Source organism: Triticum aestivum, chromosome 2A, assembly GCF_018294505.1.
Source record: "Triticum aestivum cultivar Chinese Spring chromosome 2A, IWGSC CS RefSeq v2.1, whole genome shotgun sequence".
Taxonomy (NCBI): Eukaryota; Viridiplantae; Streptophyta; class Magnoliopsida; order Poales; family Poaceae; genus Triticum; species Triticum aestivum.
Window position 1 is genome coordinate 404974245 of NC_057797.1, and position 15179 is coordinate 404989423.

Consider the following 15179-nt stretch of genomic DNA (forward strand, 5'->3'; position numbering starts at 1 on the left):
GGCAGTTCAGTGGCCTTACCATTTGCTTCTAATCTGTTGTAGATGGTTGGTGATGCCAGGAATAATTAATTTAATTACCACACGGCGACGGGCACGGCAGTGCGATGCTTCTGCAGCTTGTTTCTTTTGAGCATTTCCCAGCAGGTCCTCTCATGTACATACAGATATAACTAGATAGGGGGCGCGGCTTGCCGCGCGTTGCCCGCCGAACGACGGGGCAAACAACAGCACACAGAGATGTTAATGGAGGTGATCCTAACATGCTGAAAAGATAGATTATAATGTTCATTGTTCAGGGGCAATAAAACGTGAATGTAAACTGCCTTCGTTCAACGTAGATAGATATATGATATGATCATAATATGCCCATTACATGACAGGAAGACGTGGGGAGGTACAAAAGCATGTAATTTGCATCTAAGTGGAGTAGCATAACAGAGGGTTCCATGCATTTTTAGATAGTTCCATGCAGCTGCGAGATCAAGCTGCGTGTATGACAAAAGCGACGGGTCCTGAATCTGGCAAGGTTCAATGCAACGTAGACTCGGAGAATGACTTATTCCATCATGTTGCTGTGATGATGGGAGTCTGAAAAAACATATGAAATTGTGAACAATAATGTGTGATGTCGTTTGAGACGGGTCTAGGAGACGATGTATGCTTACCTGCAATGGCGTGTGGGCTGCTCTATTTTCCAGGGAATAGTGTTCGGCGTGCGGTTCTCATCTTCTTGTTACTTTTAGAAGGTAGACGATCGATGCTGACAATGAGTAATTGTGTAGTTAGGACACATAAGCCACAGCTGGGTTGTATGTGAAGACAATGATAAGAAAATGGAACGGAGAGCACCTATTAGTATTTGTTGTGACCGGGGTTGATGCACTTTCTTCTTCACTGGTATCCTGGGGGCAAGCAACTAATAAGAGAAACGAGCATGAAGTATGTGCTACCACATGATAATGAAGATACCTTGCCGTGCGGTTTTACCTCGGACAACATGATTTGGTAACTGGCCCGTGGAGTATTCTTTTGCGTAGAAGGTTGGGGACCCTGGTTGATTGCGGTCAGCGAAGAGAGATGGTCACGCAGGGCGCTGGCCTGATCGTAGAGCGCCGACGACCAGAACTCCTCAGCCTGAAGTTTTCTTTTGCATTTTTTCAGCTCCGCAAAATTTGCATCATCTACCGTGACTATACCTGTTTTCTGAAGGTATCCAAGGGCGGCAACACACGTAGATTCAATGGATGGTCCATGGAATTCCTTTGTTGTGCTTGACAGGCTTTTGCTGTGCGGGGGCAGGTCAATAGAGACAGAGATGCCCACATCGTCACTGCCTATGTCGGTGAAAGTGAATGGATGGATTGTGCCACCAATTCTCTCAATTGCTTGTTCAAGAATGAACTGCTTGCTGATGGTGACATAGATAGGTGATTGCTTTGATTTAACAAAAGGTAGAACGTAAATGTCAGCATGCAATGGGCTATGAAATCGATGAATGAAGAGGAGAATGAGATGACAACAGCTTGGAACTAACCGGAGGAAAGCCCTTGACCAACAGCTCATCATTTGTGGGCAGCTTGACGGGCGAGGTTGTCAATGCAGAGGGGGGTTCATCCATGGCGGCGGCTGGACTGGAAGAAGAGGGTCGCGGGAGTGAGAGGGGAACAGATCTGAAAATACAGTATGCAAAGAGAGGTGGTATATAGTTAACCTAGCTGGTTGGGCCCCTTTTGAAGGGCCGCCCCATCGTCCTTGTGGCTTGTGGGTTGCATGTGCATTGGGCTAGGTGCCTTTAGTGGCCTGTAAAATAATTGATGCTATATGATGTTAGTCAAAAAAATGGAAATGTTGATAAGGTAAATTAGATGGGAATATAAGCGGCCAACTAGTGTCAATGCGCACGATTAAACAGAAGCAGTTCCTCACATCACAGATGGCATAGCATTGATGCAAAGCATACAACAGAGCATGTTCAAACTAAGGATTGCATAGCCCAGAATAGCACAACGATGAATATAATTTACATAGTTAAGTTCGATAGGCTTGGAGTTAATGGAGTACATCCGTGGTACATACCATATAATTTACATAGATAAGTTCAGTGGGCTGGGGTAGTGCATAATAGAGTAGAGTAGTGCAGCACATGCCACATAGGTTACATAGATAATAAGTTCAGTAGGGAATTACATTGGAGAGCAACGGTCGTAGCGCAGATGTAAGATGCAGAGACCACGCAGTGGAAGATAGTAAGTTGATACCACCAAGCGATCCTCAAGAGGATTGCGTTGGCAAGTTGGCGATGTTGTATCAGAAGTGCTCCTCGGCCAAAGTGTCTAAGTCTGCAGAGCAATTACCTTCACTGTCAAAGATCTCCTCATCATCCAGCCAGCTTCTCATGTAGGGTGGATTCTCTGGTGGCACGGGTTCGGGGTCCACTGAACAGTTGTCTTCCTCATCAGTAAAGCCTGGCTTTGGGTCATATGGATATGTCCCAATGGACTGCAGGTACTCAACAGCAAGGATGGTGTTCTGCTCAAGGTACTCACATATGTGCTGAGCACTCTGGAGAGTCGCATTGAGCTCAATGTCTGCCTGCGTTGATCCAGGGAACATGCCCTCATCAATCAGGCACTGAAGTTGGATGGTTGCTGAAAATCCAGTATCCAGTGAGTTATCCCAGCCTTTGCTGAGTTTTTTTATTATCACTTGTTTCTCACCAAGCTGCTTCAGTAGTGTTTGATTGACATTTTTGATGGATTCAATGGCAACATCTTTTTCAGCCACCTTCTCCATCATGTCTTTGTTTGTCTTCATAATGGAGTCAAGAGTGTTGCTCTTCTCTTCCATTTGCTGCGCCAGAGATGTATTGATCTTTTTCAGTATTTCGATATTGCGGTCCTTTTCTTTCAGACGCTCACGCAGTGACTCGTTGTTAAGCCTAGCAGACTGAAGTTTGCCATAGTTATAATTACCTGGGACCACACTGTGTTCCTGCTCCATGAATTCCATGGCTTTACGCGCAACATGATTCTGCACTTCTTCCAGATCAGTGAAAGCAGAGGTTCAAATATATGTCTGACTAACAGGACGCTCTAGTTCACTGGCAATTGGATGAAAGGCGACAGTGACTTCAAGGCACCCGCGATGAACTGCACGTGCAGAGTAGGCGGCTATTGGAAGGCCGACCTTGTCAAACATAGCATCTAGGATGACTTTGGAAGGAAGGTCCACAGGGTCCATGTTGAAATCTGGTCAAAAAATCATAGTGTAGTAAGAGTGAATGACATCGGAAACAATGTTTATTTTTAAAATGGAAGAGTAAGCAAGCAAATCAATGCTTTGGATGCAATCAAACATATGATTCTTATTCGTTGTCTGATGTAGTTTGTGAGAAAGAGAAATCAACGCATGCAGCAAATTCAGCGAGGCAACAGGTATGTAATTTATAAGATGTAGTTTGGTTCGAGGTTTTGTCCGGAAGAGGAGTACTAACAAATTATGAATGCCTTATTTGTAATTTTGTATGCATAAATGAAGTGAGACGTAGGATCTCATTTAGCAGAGGGCTTGGGTCGGAATAAAACGCAGGTATGGTTAATTTAGGCCTCACAGTATTATTAACCATATAAAAGGGCCGGTGATTATGCTATTGCCACAAGTCGATGTGGTTCAGTAATGATGAAAGGACATGGGATAAACCAATAATATTTAAAGATGGGCATGCATATGGCGTAGCAAATTAGTGTCTTTATTTATAGGATATGTGTTTTATCTAGGTGCATGTCTGTTCGCATCAAGTTCAGGGCCATTAACTCGCAACTCTCTATTGTAAGTAGGGTTAGATTTTAGAATCTACCTTCTGATAAGAACCGGGCGTTGGCGAATGATTTAGCTGGCCTTGAGTTATCAAAAGCGGTGAATCAAAGGGAAGAGCTCGGGCTGCAAGACGGGGAGGAACAACACTTAGGAAATCTAGCAAACCCATGTCCATAGACGAACCAGATCGAAATAGAACGGAGGAAGGAGAAATACCTGCCGTAAAGATCAATCGTAGCTAGATGTGCTCTTCTTCATCTCGTATCGCTTATCGATTTGAGCAGCAGCGTGGATCTAGGCATATGTTTCAGGGGAACTGCAAGGAGAGAAGCAAGGGGAGTGAAGTGGAGGAAGGGGATGAGAGCGAGTGGTTGGATGTAGATGTGAGACGGTGAGTGAATAGAATCACCTCCCGCACCGATGACGATCAGTAGAAGCCGCTGCTCCAGCAAAGTAGGGAGGATGCACGTGTCCCTTTCTGGTGATGGTGATCTAACGAGCGGTCTAGCGATAGGCCGACTCTTTTGTACCAGGACTCCTACCCATCCACTGGGATACGGTGGGCCCAGCCGAGAGAAGCCCACCGGGCAGCGAGAGTGATTTAACACAGGAGCACAAAACGCGTAGGAAAAAGGAAAATGCCATCATTGCTAATGGGCTATATCTACCCTTCTGATCCAAGATGCTTTTGGGATGGGCCGACGATAACCAACTGCGACGGAGAAGGCGATATTTTTTAGATGAATGAATTTAACAGAGAGAGTTAGCCCAGCACATCTAGGATAGAATAAGGTAGTTATATAGGCGCATGTAATAATTAAGTTCAACACCAAATCACCGGGATCACAGCACGCGAACCAAGAGGACAACAAGTAAATTGTCTTCACAGTTGGTCGTGTAAATTCTAAAGGTCGAGGATGTGGCCATCCGAGTCACCGTCGTTCTGTTCCTCTGGATAACCAAATGCAACTCCGAGGAGCTGAAGCGCATCATGTGAAAGCTTGCTCAGGCGAGTAACAACACGATTAACTTCTGAAATCTTCCTAGCCCACTCAACGCCTAGCGTGGGCCGAGGTGGAAGTGACTCAGATACAACCAAGGAAGATATCCGATCACAGATTGAAAAGACAGTACCTATGTAGTTACCAGTGGTCGTTGCTAATCCTTTGATCCTTTCATCTTTCTCAGCTAGTAGGTCAGTAAGTTGTAAGTTGGCCTCCTCTGATCTTTTCAATTCAATATAGTTGTAGTCTTGCAAGACCTTCCTTTGGTTATCTTCCATATAGTGTATTGCCTTTTGAGATACTACATCTATTGTGCTCTGCAAGTTATGCAGGGGAGAGCTCGAGAGCTGGACCGGTGTAGGCGGGTGTCGTAGATGCTCTTTCGAGGGATAAAATGTAACATTAGTCACAAACTAGCCCCTTGGATGTGTCTGAGAGTGATAGAGCGGTGTTGGAAGGTCGAGCTTATCTAATATACCTCCAAGTAGATATGTACCCGAAATCTCTACGATCTCCATATCATCATCTATGAAAAAGAGAAATTAATTGGGTGAGGATGAAGCTATGATAATTCTGTCAGACAAAGGATATGCATAATTAAATTGGCTGAGCACAGGAAGCATGGTAGAGATCAGGCACAGATGACAGTGTAAAAATGGTACATAATAGTAAATATGAAACGAGGGAATCACTGCCTTCATCTCATTAAACGAGAAAAGGCATGTTCGATAGAGCCTAGTTTAACCTAGATGGTAGCAGTGCATAAACAAAAGCGGGTAGATCCTAATCATCCTATATACAGAATTAGAAGATATTTCCACGGATAATGCAGCTGGTGATATCCTGGGGTAAAGGATATTCATCATTACATTCTTCTTTGCAGCGCCCTTGCGAGACGACCGCTCCTGTATTCAACTACATCTGGGAGATCTCCAAAAGGGAGGTTCATCGCAGCCGCATTTCGCATTTGTTCAGAAAAGTAGTACATATATCTGGTAGACAGATGCCAACCTCTACTAAGCTTCTTGCCTTTGACTTCTGATTCTTTGATCCGATTTTCAAGGAAGGCGATACGATTTTCCTGGCGCTTTGTTTTTGCATAGTTTATGTCTCTGACAACCATGTTGGTCATAGTTTCTATGTATCTGACTGCTTTGATAGCAGCGCTATCTTTGGCAGTGACCTCGTCCATGCAATACTCTCCAGGCACAGACACGTCAACAATTGAGCCTCCAGGATCCAGACCAGAAGTGTTGAAGTTAACGGTAACGTGAACTTTACTATCCTCATGGACAACATACTCATACTGGGGTGGGCCTAGGCCAAGGTTTGCAAGGAGCATCTCAAGTATCAACTTGTGTGGAATTTTGAACACCCTTGTGGCATCCTGCAGTACGACAGGATGTGAATTATCAACGGACGAATAGCAGAACACTATTATATGTATAGGAATGATTTTAAGAATACCAAGGTGAGCAATAAATGGTTTGATTTACTCAATCAAGAAAACTATATAGCACTTAATCAGCCAAGAAGGCAAGGACAGAGCAGGTGCACCGAACTGTGTGTAACCTTTCAATAGTAGCATACCTAACTATAATCTAACAGTTCTGAACCATCAAAATTGCTGGATGTTTGTTTAATCAAACTGCCTATCCACACAAATCCAATTTCTTATTTCAGTTTCTTTTTCATTTAACCCAACCTGTGTCCAGGGTACATATCGTCGTCTATATATCTATCAAAGAGAAAGCGTCTTGCCCCTACCATGGAAACTAAACAAAGGAAAGAGCATGGCCGGACCAACCTGGGCAAGTGCACGCAGATTATTGTTGTTGGAGGAAGCCGAGCTCGAAGAGCCGTGATCCTGGGGCTTCTGGCCAGACATAGAAACCTGAAAGCGCAATCGGTGGATCTTAAAGATGAAGAAGACGGAAGCATCAACCGAACGGGAAAAGAAAGCAAGGTCATCTGGCGATCGAAGTGCAGTTGTACCTTCACAGAGAAGCCGAGGCAGCAAGGGGGAGGTGCAGGCGCAGACGGGAGGCTCGATGGCTGGCGGCGGCGGCGTGGCAAGAGGCTAGGGCAAAACACAGTCGAGAAGGGGAACGAAATGACCCAGGTGTGACCTAGTTTGGATAAAGCAGAGAAGGAAATACAACGAGCCTCTGCCTACGGGTCGGGCGAACGGAAGCCCAAAAGAATTTAGATGGGCCGCACACTGCGTCAGGCGTCTCTACATGTTAAACGAGCCGATGCCGTGCGGCCAAATACCTATTGGGCCGGGCCATGAACGAGGCGGAATGTTTCAGTTTGTTTATTTAATTTTCTATTACTTTTGCTCTTGTTTTTTTTGATTTTACGTATCTTCTTTCTAAGGAGTAATTCATAATTAGAAAGGATAAAAAATTTAACAAAAGTAATAGAAAACTAAATATATAAATGTTTTATTTAATTTAACGAACAAATTTATATGAGGATTTTTTAACAACGAGGAACAACTTTTAATATTTGATGAATAAAATTTGAGAGCGATGAACATTGTTTCAACTTGCTGGACAAGATTTGGATTTTAGATTTGGTTTGATACTGAATTCATGTGTAACCGAAGTAAAAATGTTATTTTGTGAGCATCGCCCCTCCATGGGAGAACCAATAGCACCTACCAGTATAACAGAAACCAAGGCTGGAGGCATGGGCTAAACTGTTATACCCTCATAAAAATCTACTTGCAATGAAGAATGCAACGGCAAAACAAACAAAAAGGCATGGTATAAATTGCTTATAACCGACCACTTCAGTCGTAGACAGTATAGCGTTCGCATCACAAGCCTAGAATTTAGATGAGCATTAACATAGCATGAGGACAAGTAGACGTACATTTAGGAAAATAAATTGATCAGCCAGCCAACTGGAATGTGAAAAAATGCCTTATCTTATCGTCTTTTTGAGAGTAGCCTGAGCCTAAGGCAAAAGATAACAAAGGCGTAGCTAATATAAGGTGGTCCATACATACTGGTGTATCTACATTCATCGTAATAAAAAGGTTTAGGCCAAAAGATCAAGAGGGCAGTTAGCAGGGTACAGATCAACTGCATGGAACATCTACATTGATTTCATGAGCAGTTGCACGACGGTGTGGCTTCACGATGGGGTAAGCAGATCCATGACAGAGAGGTTGGTCTTCAGAGCCTCGAATGATTCAATAGCATCGACATGAAACGCCGGCCACCTTCCAAAGAAGCCGTCAGACGACGCACGAACATGAAACGTGCATTTCATGCCAAGCAAGCCTAAAAGTTCAGGAGGAATTTTCCTGACCATCGAGGCCGCCACATGAACATTGTGAATAGTAGGGTCATGACGCATGTTGTTGCGAATGACCTGGCCAGCAGATCGACCGACAATCTGCTGCCCTTTTGCTCCAAACAACTCAAACTCGGCTTCTCCGCTTCGGTCTTTTGCAAGGACACATAATGTGTACCTGGTCATTAGCAAACAAACTATAAGCGAAGCAAAAGGAACACTATGAACAAATGCAATTGCGAGCTCTTCTTACCCGACTGTTGCACTGGTACATGAACAGCTACGACGTCCACATGTATATACATCAGGCTGAGTGAGTGACGTCGCAGCTGGCATGGGCATATAGTGGCAGTCTGTACAGAAGGTGGCCCACCATTTTTTCAAATGCGAAACCCTTGTAACCATCACGTTGCATCGAAACGTACCTGCCTATGATGCAAAAGAAGGCGGTGTATCAGCAGCATTCTTGCAAATGCACAAATCGCAAACACTATAGACAGACAGTCAATACTATCAGGGACAACATTGTTACCTCCTTGTGATATAAATTAATGTTCATGAGATGGATTAATAACGCCGTAGGAAGGACATCAACATGTTGGGCCTGGAGGACAATCCTAGACGGCGCAGGAAGGTGCTCAATTGCTGGGAACGAGGGCGGGAGCCTGACAAACAAAGACGACACAGTACATAAGTATAAATCAGAAAGAAGGGATGTCATATGAATAGCCCAACACTCCTTACCTGCTCCTAAATACACTTATATCTGGTATGTCATGGTTGACATACCATTTGCAAGCACATCCTCCAGACAATTCTTTAGATCGTAGCTTATGGCAAATGTCACAATCGTCAAACACACAAAGACAATAAGAAAGAAGTGCACCCATCCATCAGTCCGTTTCTTAGTGAACCTTCATTAACAAAAACGGTGGCGCCAACAAAGATGACTACAGCTGGTTCTGTTTGACCCATAAAACGAACACTTTCTCCGTTAAATCGAATAGCTCTTTCACCCCAAAGGGTTATCCCAAGCTCATTGCCACTAAAATAATAAGAGAACAGAGGGGTACCGATAGGATGAGATGCCATGGAAAAGTGGCTAGTAGCAAAATAAAACAATACATGAAGATAAGAAACCAGAACACATACTTATGATCAGATAGGAGTACATGTCGCTTGAATACTCGGCTAAGTGTGTGAGGCAGCCGAATAGCTTTCATAGGAGAGATTGCCGTAATGACTCCGATAACATCTACATGAGCAAATGTGAAACTTACTACTTAACAGACATCAATTTATGCAGAATAACCGATTGTAGAACATAAGAAGAACCATTGGTGTAATTTGCATCACCTATGTAGTTCTGAGGAGTATCATTTGCAGGGGGTAGCTCGTTAATTGGAGTCAAGTGGAATGTCCACTCCGGGAACTCGTCGTTTAGGTGGAAACAGTTCTTTATGACTGTAAATTGTGTAAACTTGATCATCAACGGTGCGTCGACGGGGTTCAAAATGATTGGCCGAGGATGCACGGCAAATCGACTAAATTCATAGACCACGCCCTCATGTAGCATGTCAATATAAGCGCCAAGAATATCCGTTGGGACAGTTGCGTAACCATGGTTACCCTACAAAAGTAACACATTATCCTAGACAGACAGCAGCGCCGAGAATCAGGAATATACTTCTAAATATCTTTAATTCGTACCTGAGCATCCAGAAGAACCATGTGCACAACTTTGACAGGTCCATTCTCCAAACCACCACGGTAATGCCATAGGCGTGATAGGCGGACACAGACAGACTGTTTGTCCCAGCCGACGTGCAGATCGGACAGAGCAACACAAGTCATCTGGCAAGAACGGCACCAAGATAACTGTTGTTAGCTTCCAGCTGTGAGAAGAATAAGGCAAAGAAGATGTGGGTACTCTAGATCGATACAATCAGAATCAAAAAGACGTGCAAGGAGATTAGGCACGTAGAAGCTTAGGAACACGTAATGGCACATCGAGGAAAGCAATGATAAGGCCCGGACATTTGGGGTATAGGGTGGCACACCATTACATCAGAAGAGGAGAATGGAAGCAAGAAGAAACTTACCAGAAGGATGAGAAGTCAAAACCCTAGAGGCGCCGCCGACTGAAGGGGGAAAAACCAAGCTGGAGACCTAACGGAGCAGACAGACAGTATATATGCAGACCGATATACAGGTGGGCCAAACCAGAAGCCCATGAGAGGGTTAAAGCCTCGGATGGTTCTCATGGAAAAAATAGAAAGGTAATAGCAAGCGGGCCGTGGATGCATCAACCCCGCTTTTATAATATAATGATTGAAAATTAAAAGAGAAAAATAGATACTATCATATGGATGAATGTAGCTAGCTCACTTACTCAAACTAAAGAGGCAGGTCGAGAATCCAGAGTCGGCAGTACATGAGAGGTTTATATAGCTCTGAACCTGGCCATGGTTCAGATCGATTACAGACCTGCCTATATAGTGGTGGCTGGTTGAAACAGATATAAAATGTCTTGTGCATGGTGCAAACCTTGCATAAGCAGAGGTCCTCCAGGAGGGGTACGAACCAGAGGGGCTACGAGGATGTACCAAACATGATACACAGGATAATACAGGACGCTTACTTTGCCAAATAATTTATCAGGGTAACCTGCTAACACCAGAACCGAGCAAGACATAAGAAACAACCCACAGGGGAGGCAAGAGGTGAAGCTTACACAAATTAAAATAAGAAGGACAACATGGGCATAGATTAGGTTCAACGATTCATAAACATCTGGAGAACAAAGCAGAGCCACGACGATGTGATCAGAGTGTATCATTCGCCTTTTCATTTACAAAGGTAATAATCCTGACACAAGTACTTTTACCCTTCGCACACGGATATCGCCGCGACCGAAACTAAAACAACAGGGCCAAAAGTACTTCACAGGGCATGTCCAGCCACTCGCCTTCCCATTTCACCACGGGCGTCGAGTCTAGGGCATGCATGGATGCATTGATCATGTATCCTGGACAGATGCAACGGACAAGTAATAAGCACAAGATATCATACATATTTAAACCTGGAAATGAAACTATAAAAAGTGAGCCAAGCCATCCAAACCTGTCAAAAAGACGGTTTCTAGCCAGGTAGCATGATAGTCCAGATGGACAGCAACATGACTGATCGCAGTCATCGTCACCCATAAGCAACCAAGTGATGTGGTGTTAAGTGCCTGCGAGCGGTAGCTCAAGCAGGGGAATTGCTCGTACAAGCATACCAGCAAGGAATCGCCAATTTACAATGATGCTACCCAAAAGCGTTGGATCTCCAAAAGTTGCGTTGCCTCCTGGAACAGCAGCCAGGAAAATAAAAAATCATCAATGAGAACGGTCGGTGTAAATGGAGGTCACAAGACACCTAAAATGAAATCATGGAAAAGAACGCTCTGTGCTTACCCAGGCGGTATTCCTACTTCTTCTTGCCTCGCTTGCTCGGGTTGCCTCGAGCATCAACAGGCACGGGCAGGCGAGGTCTGAAAACAGTAAGGTAAATTAGATCGTTTTGCAATGGAAGCAAAACGCCGGGACATAAGTAAAGAAACAGAGCTTACTTCTTTGCGTCGGAAGCCTGATCAGGTATTAGCAGGGCATCTGTCTCGGTGGAACCAGCAAGCAGTGGTGATCTCTCCTGCTCAGCGACAGACCCGCTGGCCTGTGAGAGCAAACATGTACACATAAATAAGTATAGACCGGCAAGACATACTTGCAAAGGCAGATGATGGGGAAATTACCAAGCCGTCGTATCCTTCATCATCAAGAGGATTGTCAACTGGATCAGATATCACCGGGGTAGCCGAGACAGGCGTATTGTCCTTGAAGAGTCCCCGTTGAGCCTTTGATTTAACCTCAGATGCCACACCACTATAAAAAATAGAGAAAATGTATGAAACACAAAGGTGCATCACCAGCTCAAAAGGAAAATGTTAATTTGAGTGTAACTGCACGGACCTAGCCACACTTGGCTTCGTCACAGAAGGCGGGGATGACAAAGCAGAAAGCAGAGCTTGGCTCTTATCGAAAAGGAAAAAACCGATCAAAAGACTGGGCAAAGCAAAGAAACAGAGGAAGTAACCAATCTATAAGAGCAAACATGATAAGAATAGAGTTGAACCTCAGGGGTGTTGACAACCAAAGGTGGGGGAGTGGAACTTCCAGGGGGCAGACTGCTGGATGATGCACATGGAGCTGTTAAATGAGGAGGACTCTCATTTGGCAAAGACCCTGAGCTAGTTGCTCCAGTTGTCACACTTGAAGCTCGATACGCTACTGAAGACTGTGGCTGCTTTCCTAGAGGCGTGTCAATCCTAAGCACCTGGAATGACAGCTCATCACCATCACTGGTGAAACACTTTCTTGATATGGAGACAACAAAACGGAATTTCCTTGATATAATAGTAGAGAGCTCTCGTGGTGTGACAGGGTCTCCGCGGGCATACTGGACAATCTCTAGAAGTGGGGCAATAGGTGATCGCCCATGGCGCAAAATACTTATGAGGGGTGCTCCAACCAGCTCCCTTCCCACTCTGTCAAAGAAGACAAATTCAGCCTCACCAGGCTCATTAACCTCTGCATCATCATCTCTTGCAACATAACAAATCCGGTACCTTCAAGACAAGGCAAAGGTGTATCTCAATAAAAGCAACAAACCGAAACGAATAGCTCATATGGTAGCGGGCACGGTTCTCCAAACAGATAGTTACCTTGGTATTGCATCTATTCCAGCACAAGCTGGATCTGAGCATCTGTAGGCAGTACATCCGGAAGGGAAGACTTGTGACAGGTAGTGCATGAAGAGAACCACCAACGCTGAGAAGGATTAAGTCTGCTGAGAACAGCCGTGCAAAAGAACCGGGCATCCTATAACCAAAGTAGGGAAATGTGTAGGTAAAAACAGTCGAAGAACAATCGTTTCTCAATGGAAAGACCAGTTGGGTTAGTTAATTACCCGGTTATCAAACATATCAAGATTAGCCAGTTCTCGAACCGTTTTTGTCTCTAAGTTAACCTGCACATCCACTTCAGCAGCTGTCTGTCCAGGTAAATTGATATGCTGAATAGCAGTGAAATTGTCACGGAGCCTACAGATCAACAACAAACAAGAATCATGGTCTGAAACATAGATGACCCACATCATTGGTCATTTGAAGTCGGTTAAGAAGATTTGGCGAGAAACAATCGGTAGGCGTGCATACAGACAAAGATTGGATGCCGAGGAAGGAACAAACTAAATCACCTGTTGCGGAAGTCACGGATATCAGGAAGGTCTTCATTGATGTACCATCGGCAGGCGGCACTGCCGCTCACACCCCTATGACCTGTTAAAGGAAGAGCCCACAATTATTTGTATGATACTGAGAAACCAAAGCAAGTACCAAATATGAGATGTAACAACCTAGGTAAGCAAAATCAAGTATTCTCACCATCATAAGTCTTGACCAATGTACCAACAAGGATGACTATGACAGGTTCGGTGCTGCCAAGCTCCATCACCTCATCAGCTTCAAAATTCAGGGCTGCTTCTCCCACAGTATGACAGTGATCTGATGACCCCTGCATAAATTAAATCAATATGTGCTTAGGTACAGGGAACCATTTGCAAAAATTACATGCTTCTGAAGATAAAGCAAACATCAGGATCATACGTGAGATCTTTCAAATGAATAACTCGTTTAGTAGAAGGCTCAGTCCTGCTTGCACTAACATACTGAACAGCTTCAGAAATTCCAGTAACCAATCCAATGACATCTAGGCAAGGAAAAGAGGTTATTGAAGATCCCCAGCTAAGCACAAAATACAAAAGCTGTTCAATTGCAGAATCACCTGTAAAGCGCTCAGGCATGTCTGCTGGCCTGGGGAGGTGAGCTATCGGAGTAAGCGCATACGTACAGAAGGGGAACTCCGCCTCCATTCCAGTCCTCTCCACAAGCTCAGTGCGCTTCGTAAACTTTATCATTGAATGACCCTCCACCGGTCTAAAAACGTATTTCCTTGGGAACACCAGGAACTTTCGGATGTCATATATCTTCCCCTCTTCGATACGATCGATGAAGCTATCAACATTCTTCTCTGGGACCTCAGCGTACATGTGATTGCCCTATCATTCGAAGGAGCAGAGTATAAGTAACCATACAAACAAGGATATGTAAATTTCTGTGGACGATGACAACCATTTAAAAGGGGCGCGGACACTATACCTGTGCATCCAAAAGGACCATATCTGTATGCTTGATAGGGCCGTGGTCAGTTCCACCACGATGCTGCCACAACCTAGAGACATAAACACGAATGCGCCAGATGGTGGTACCCTGGCGAAGCTGAGACAAAGAGCAAAACTCCATCTGTAAAAAGGAAACAGTAGTTTGAAAGGAGTGAGTGTCAAGGAGAGCACATATAAAGCCGAAAAAATAGTAACAGAGGGTATTAAATGGCACACATTTACAAACTGCCAATGATATAGAAAAGAACCTTGCATGAAGAAAAATGTGATCTGCAAGATACAGCGGTAGGGACGGACGAGATCACACGAGACATGTCCCAAGTCCTGGGTTACAGGACAGGCACACTCAAAAGACAGTACCGAGCAGGACAAGAGAACTTAAGGAAACGACCAAAAGCATATTCACACCGCAGGGCCAGCAAGTTTGTCCAAAGCATGGCAAAAGAGTATAATGACGGGTAAGGCAACGATACTAAATATGCGCATGCAGTAGTGATTGTAGACATGCTAATCAGCTATAGCAGGAAAGCATAAAGTGTTACAAACAGTCCGAACAAAAGCAGAGGCATATGTAACCACTACAGGATCAAAACGAGAAAGATCAAAAGGAACCAGCCGAGGCATAAACCTCGGGGTATACGATATTTCGTGTCTCAGACGTGCACTTCTCATCTTTATCTTCTATAAGAAACTTAAGGGATTTCCTAGACGTGACGCGTGACACAGCAACATAAAGCTGCCCATGAGTAAACACAGGCTGCTTCAGATATATTC

At 44.4% G+C, this 15179-nt stretch overlaps 3 protein-coding genes and 3 long non-coding RNA genes across 6 annotated transcripts; all 6 read right to left on the bottom strand.

Moving 5' to 3' along the window:
* Positions 1–728: 728 nt before the first annotated feature.
* LOC123185324 (uncharacterized) lies at positions 729–1076 on the bottom strand. Its single transcript, XR_006493339.1, has 3 exons — positions 988–1076; positions 850–902; positions 729–760 (listed from the first exon to the last, which is right to left on the bottom strand). It is a non-coding gene; the product is annotated as an uncharacterized lncRNA (long non-coding RNA).
* A 6621-nt stretch (positions 1077–7697) lies between these two features.
* LOC123185325 (uncharacterized) lies at positions 7698–8788 on the bottom strand. Its single transcript, XM_044597233.1, has 3 exons — positions 8659–8788; positions 8380–8555; positions 7698–8304 (listed from the first exon to the last, which is right to left on the bottom strand). Exons 1-3 carry the CDS (start codon positions 8683–8685, stop codon positions 7965–7967), a joined length of 543 nt encoding a protein of 180 aa, XP_044453168.1. The 5' UTR covers positions 8686–8788; the 3' UTR covers positions 7698–7964.
* On the bottom strand, positions 8694–10385 carry LOC123191690 (replication protein A 70 kDa DNA-binding subunit E). Its single transcript, XM_044604336.1, has 6 exons — positions 10229–10385; positions 9837–9980; positions 9483–9756; positions 9279–9381; positions 9041–9171; positions 8694–8791 (listed from the first exon to the last, which is right to left on the bottom strand). The coding sequence occupies exons 2-6, from the start codon at positions 9978–9980 to the stop codon at positions 8694–8696; spliced, it is 750 nt and encodes a 249-aa protein (XP_044460271.1). The 5' UTR covers positions 10229–10385.
* Positions 10386–11739: 1354 nt separating this feature from the next.
* Positions 11740–12172, bottom strand: LOC123185327 (uncharacterized). Its single transcript, XR_006493340.1, has 3 exons — positions 12137–12172; positions 11920–12049; positions 11740–11840 (listed from the first exon to the last, which is right to left on the bottom strand). It is a non-coding gene; the product is annotated as an uncharacterized lncRNA (long non-coding RNA).
* Positions 12173–12390: 218 nt separating this feature from the next.
* LOC123185328 (uncharacterized) lies at positions 12391–13208 on the bottom strand. Its single transcript, XR_006493341.1, has 3 exons — positions 13134–13208; positions 12889–13045; positions 12391–12792 (listed from the first exon to the last, which is right to left on the bottom strand). It is a non-coding gene; the product is annotated as an uncharacterized lncRNA (long non-coding RNA).
* A 428-nt stretch (positions 13209–13636) lies between these two features.
* LOC123185329 (replication protein A 70 kDa DNA-binding subunit C-like) lies at positions 13637–14450 on the bottom strand. The gene is made up of 4 exons (XM_044597234.1): positions 14383–14450; positions 14009–14282; positions 13831–13933; positions 13637–13738 (listed from the first exon to the last, which is right to left on the bottom strand). Exons 1-4 carry the CDS (start codon positions 14401–14403, stop codon positions 13696–13698), a joined length of 441 nt encoding a protein of 146 aa, XP_044453169.1. The 5' UTR covers positions 14404–14450; the 3' UTR covers positions 13637–13695.
* Positions 14451–15179: the final 729 nt, after the last annotated feature.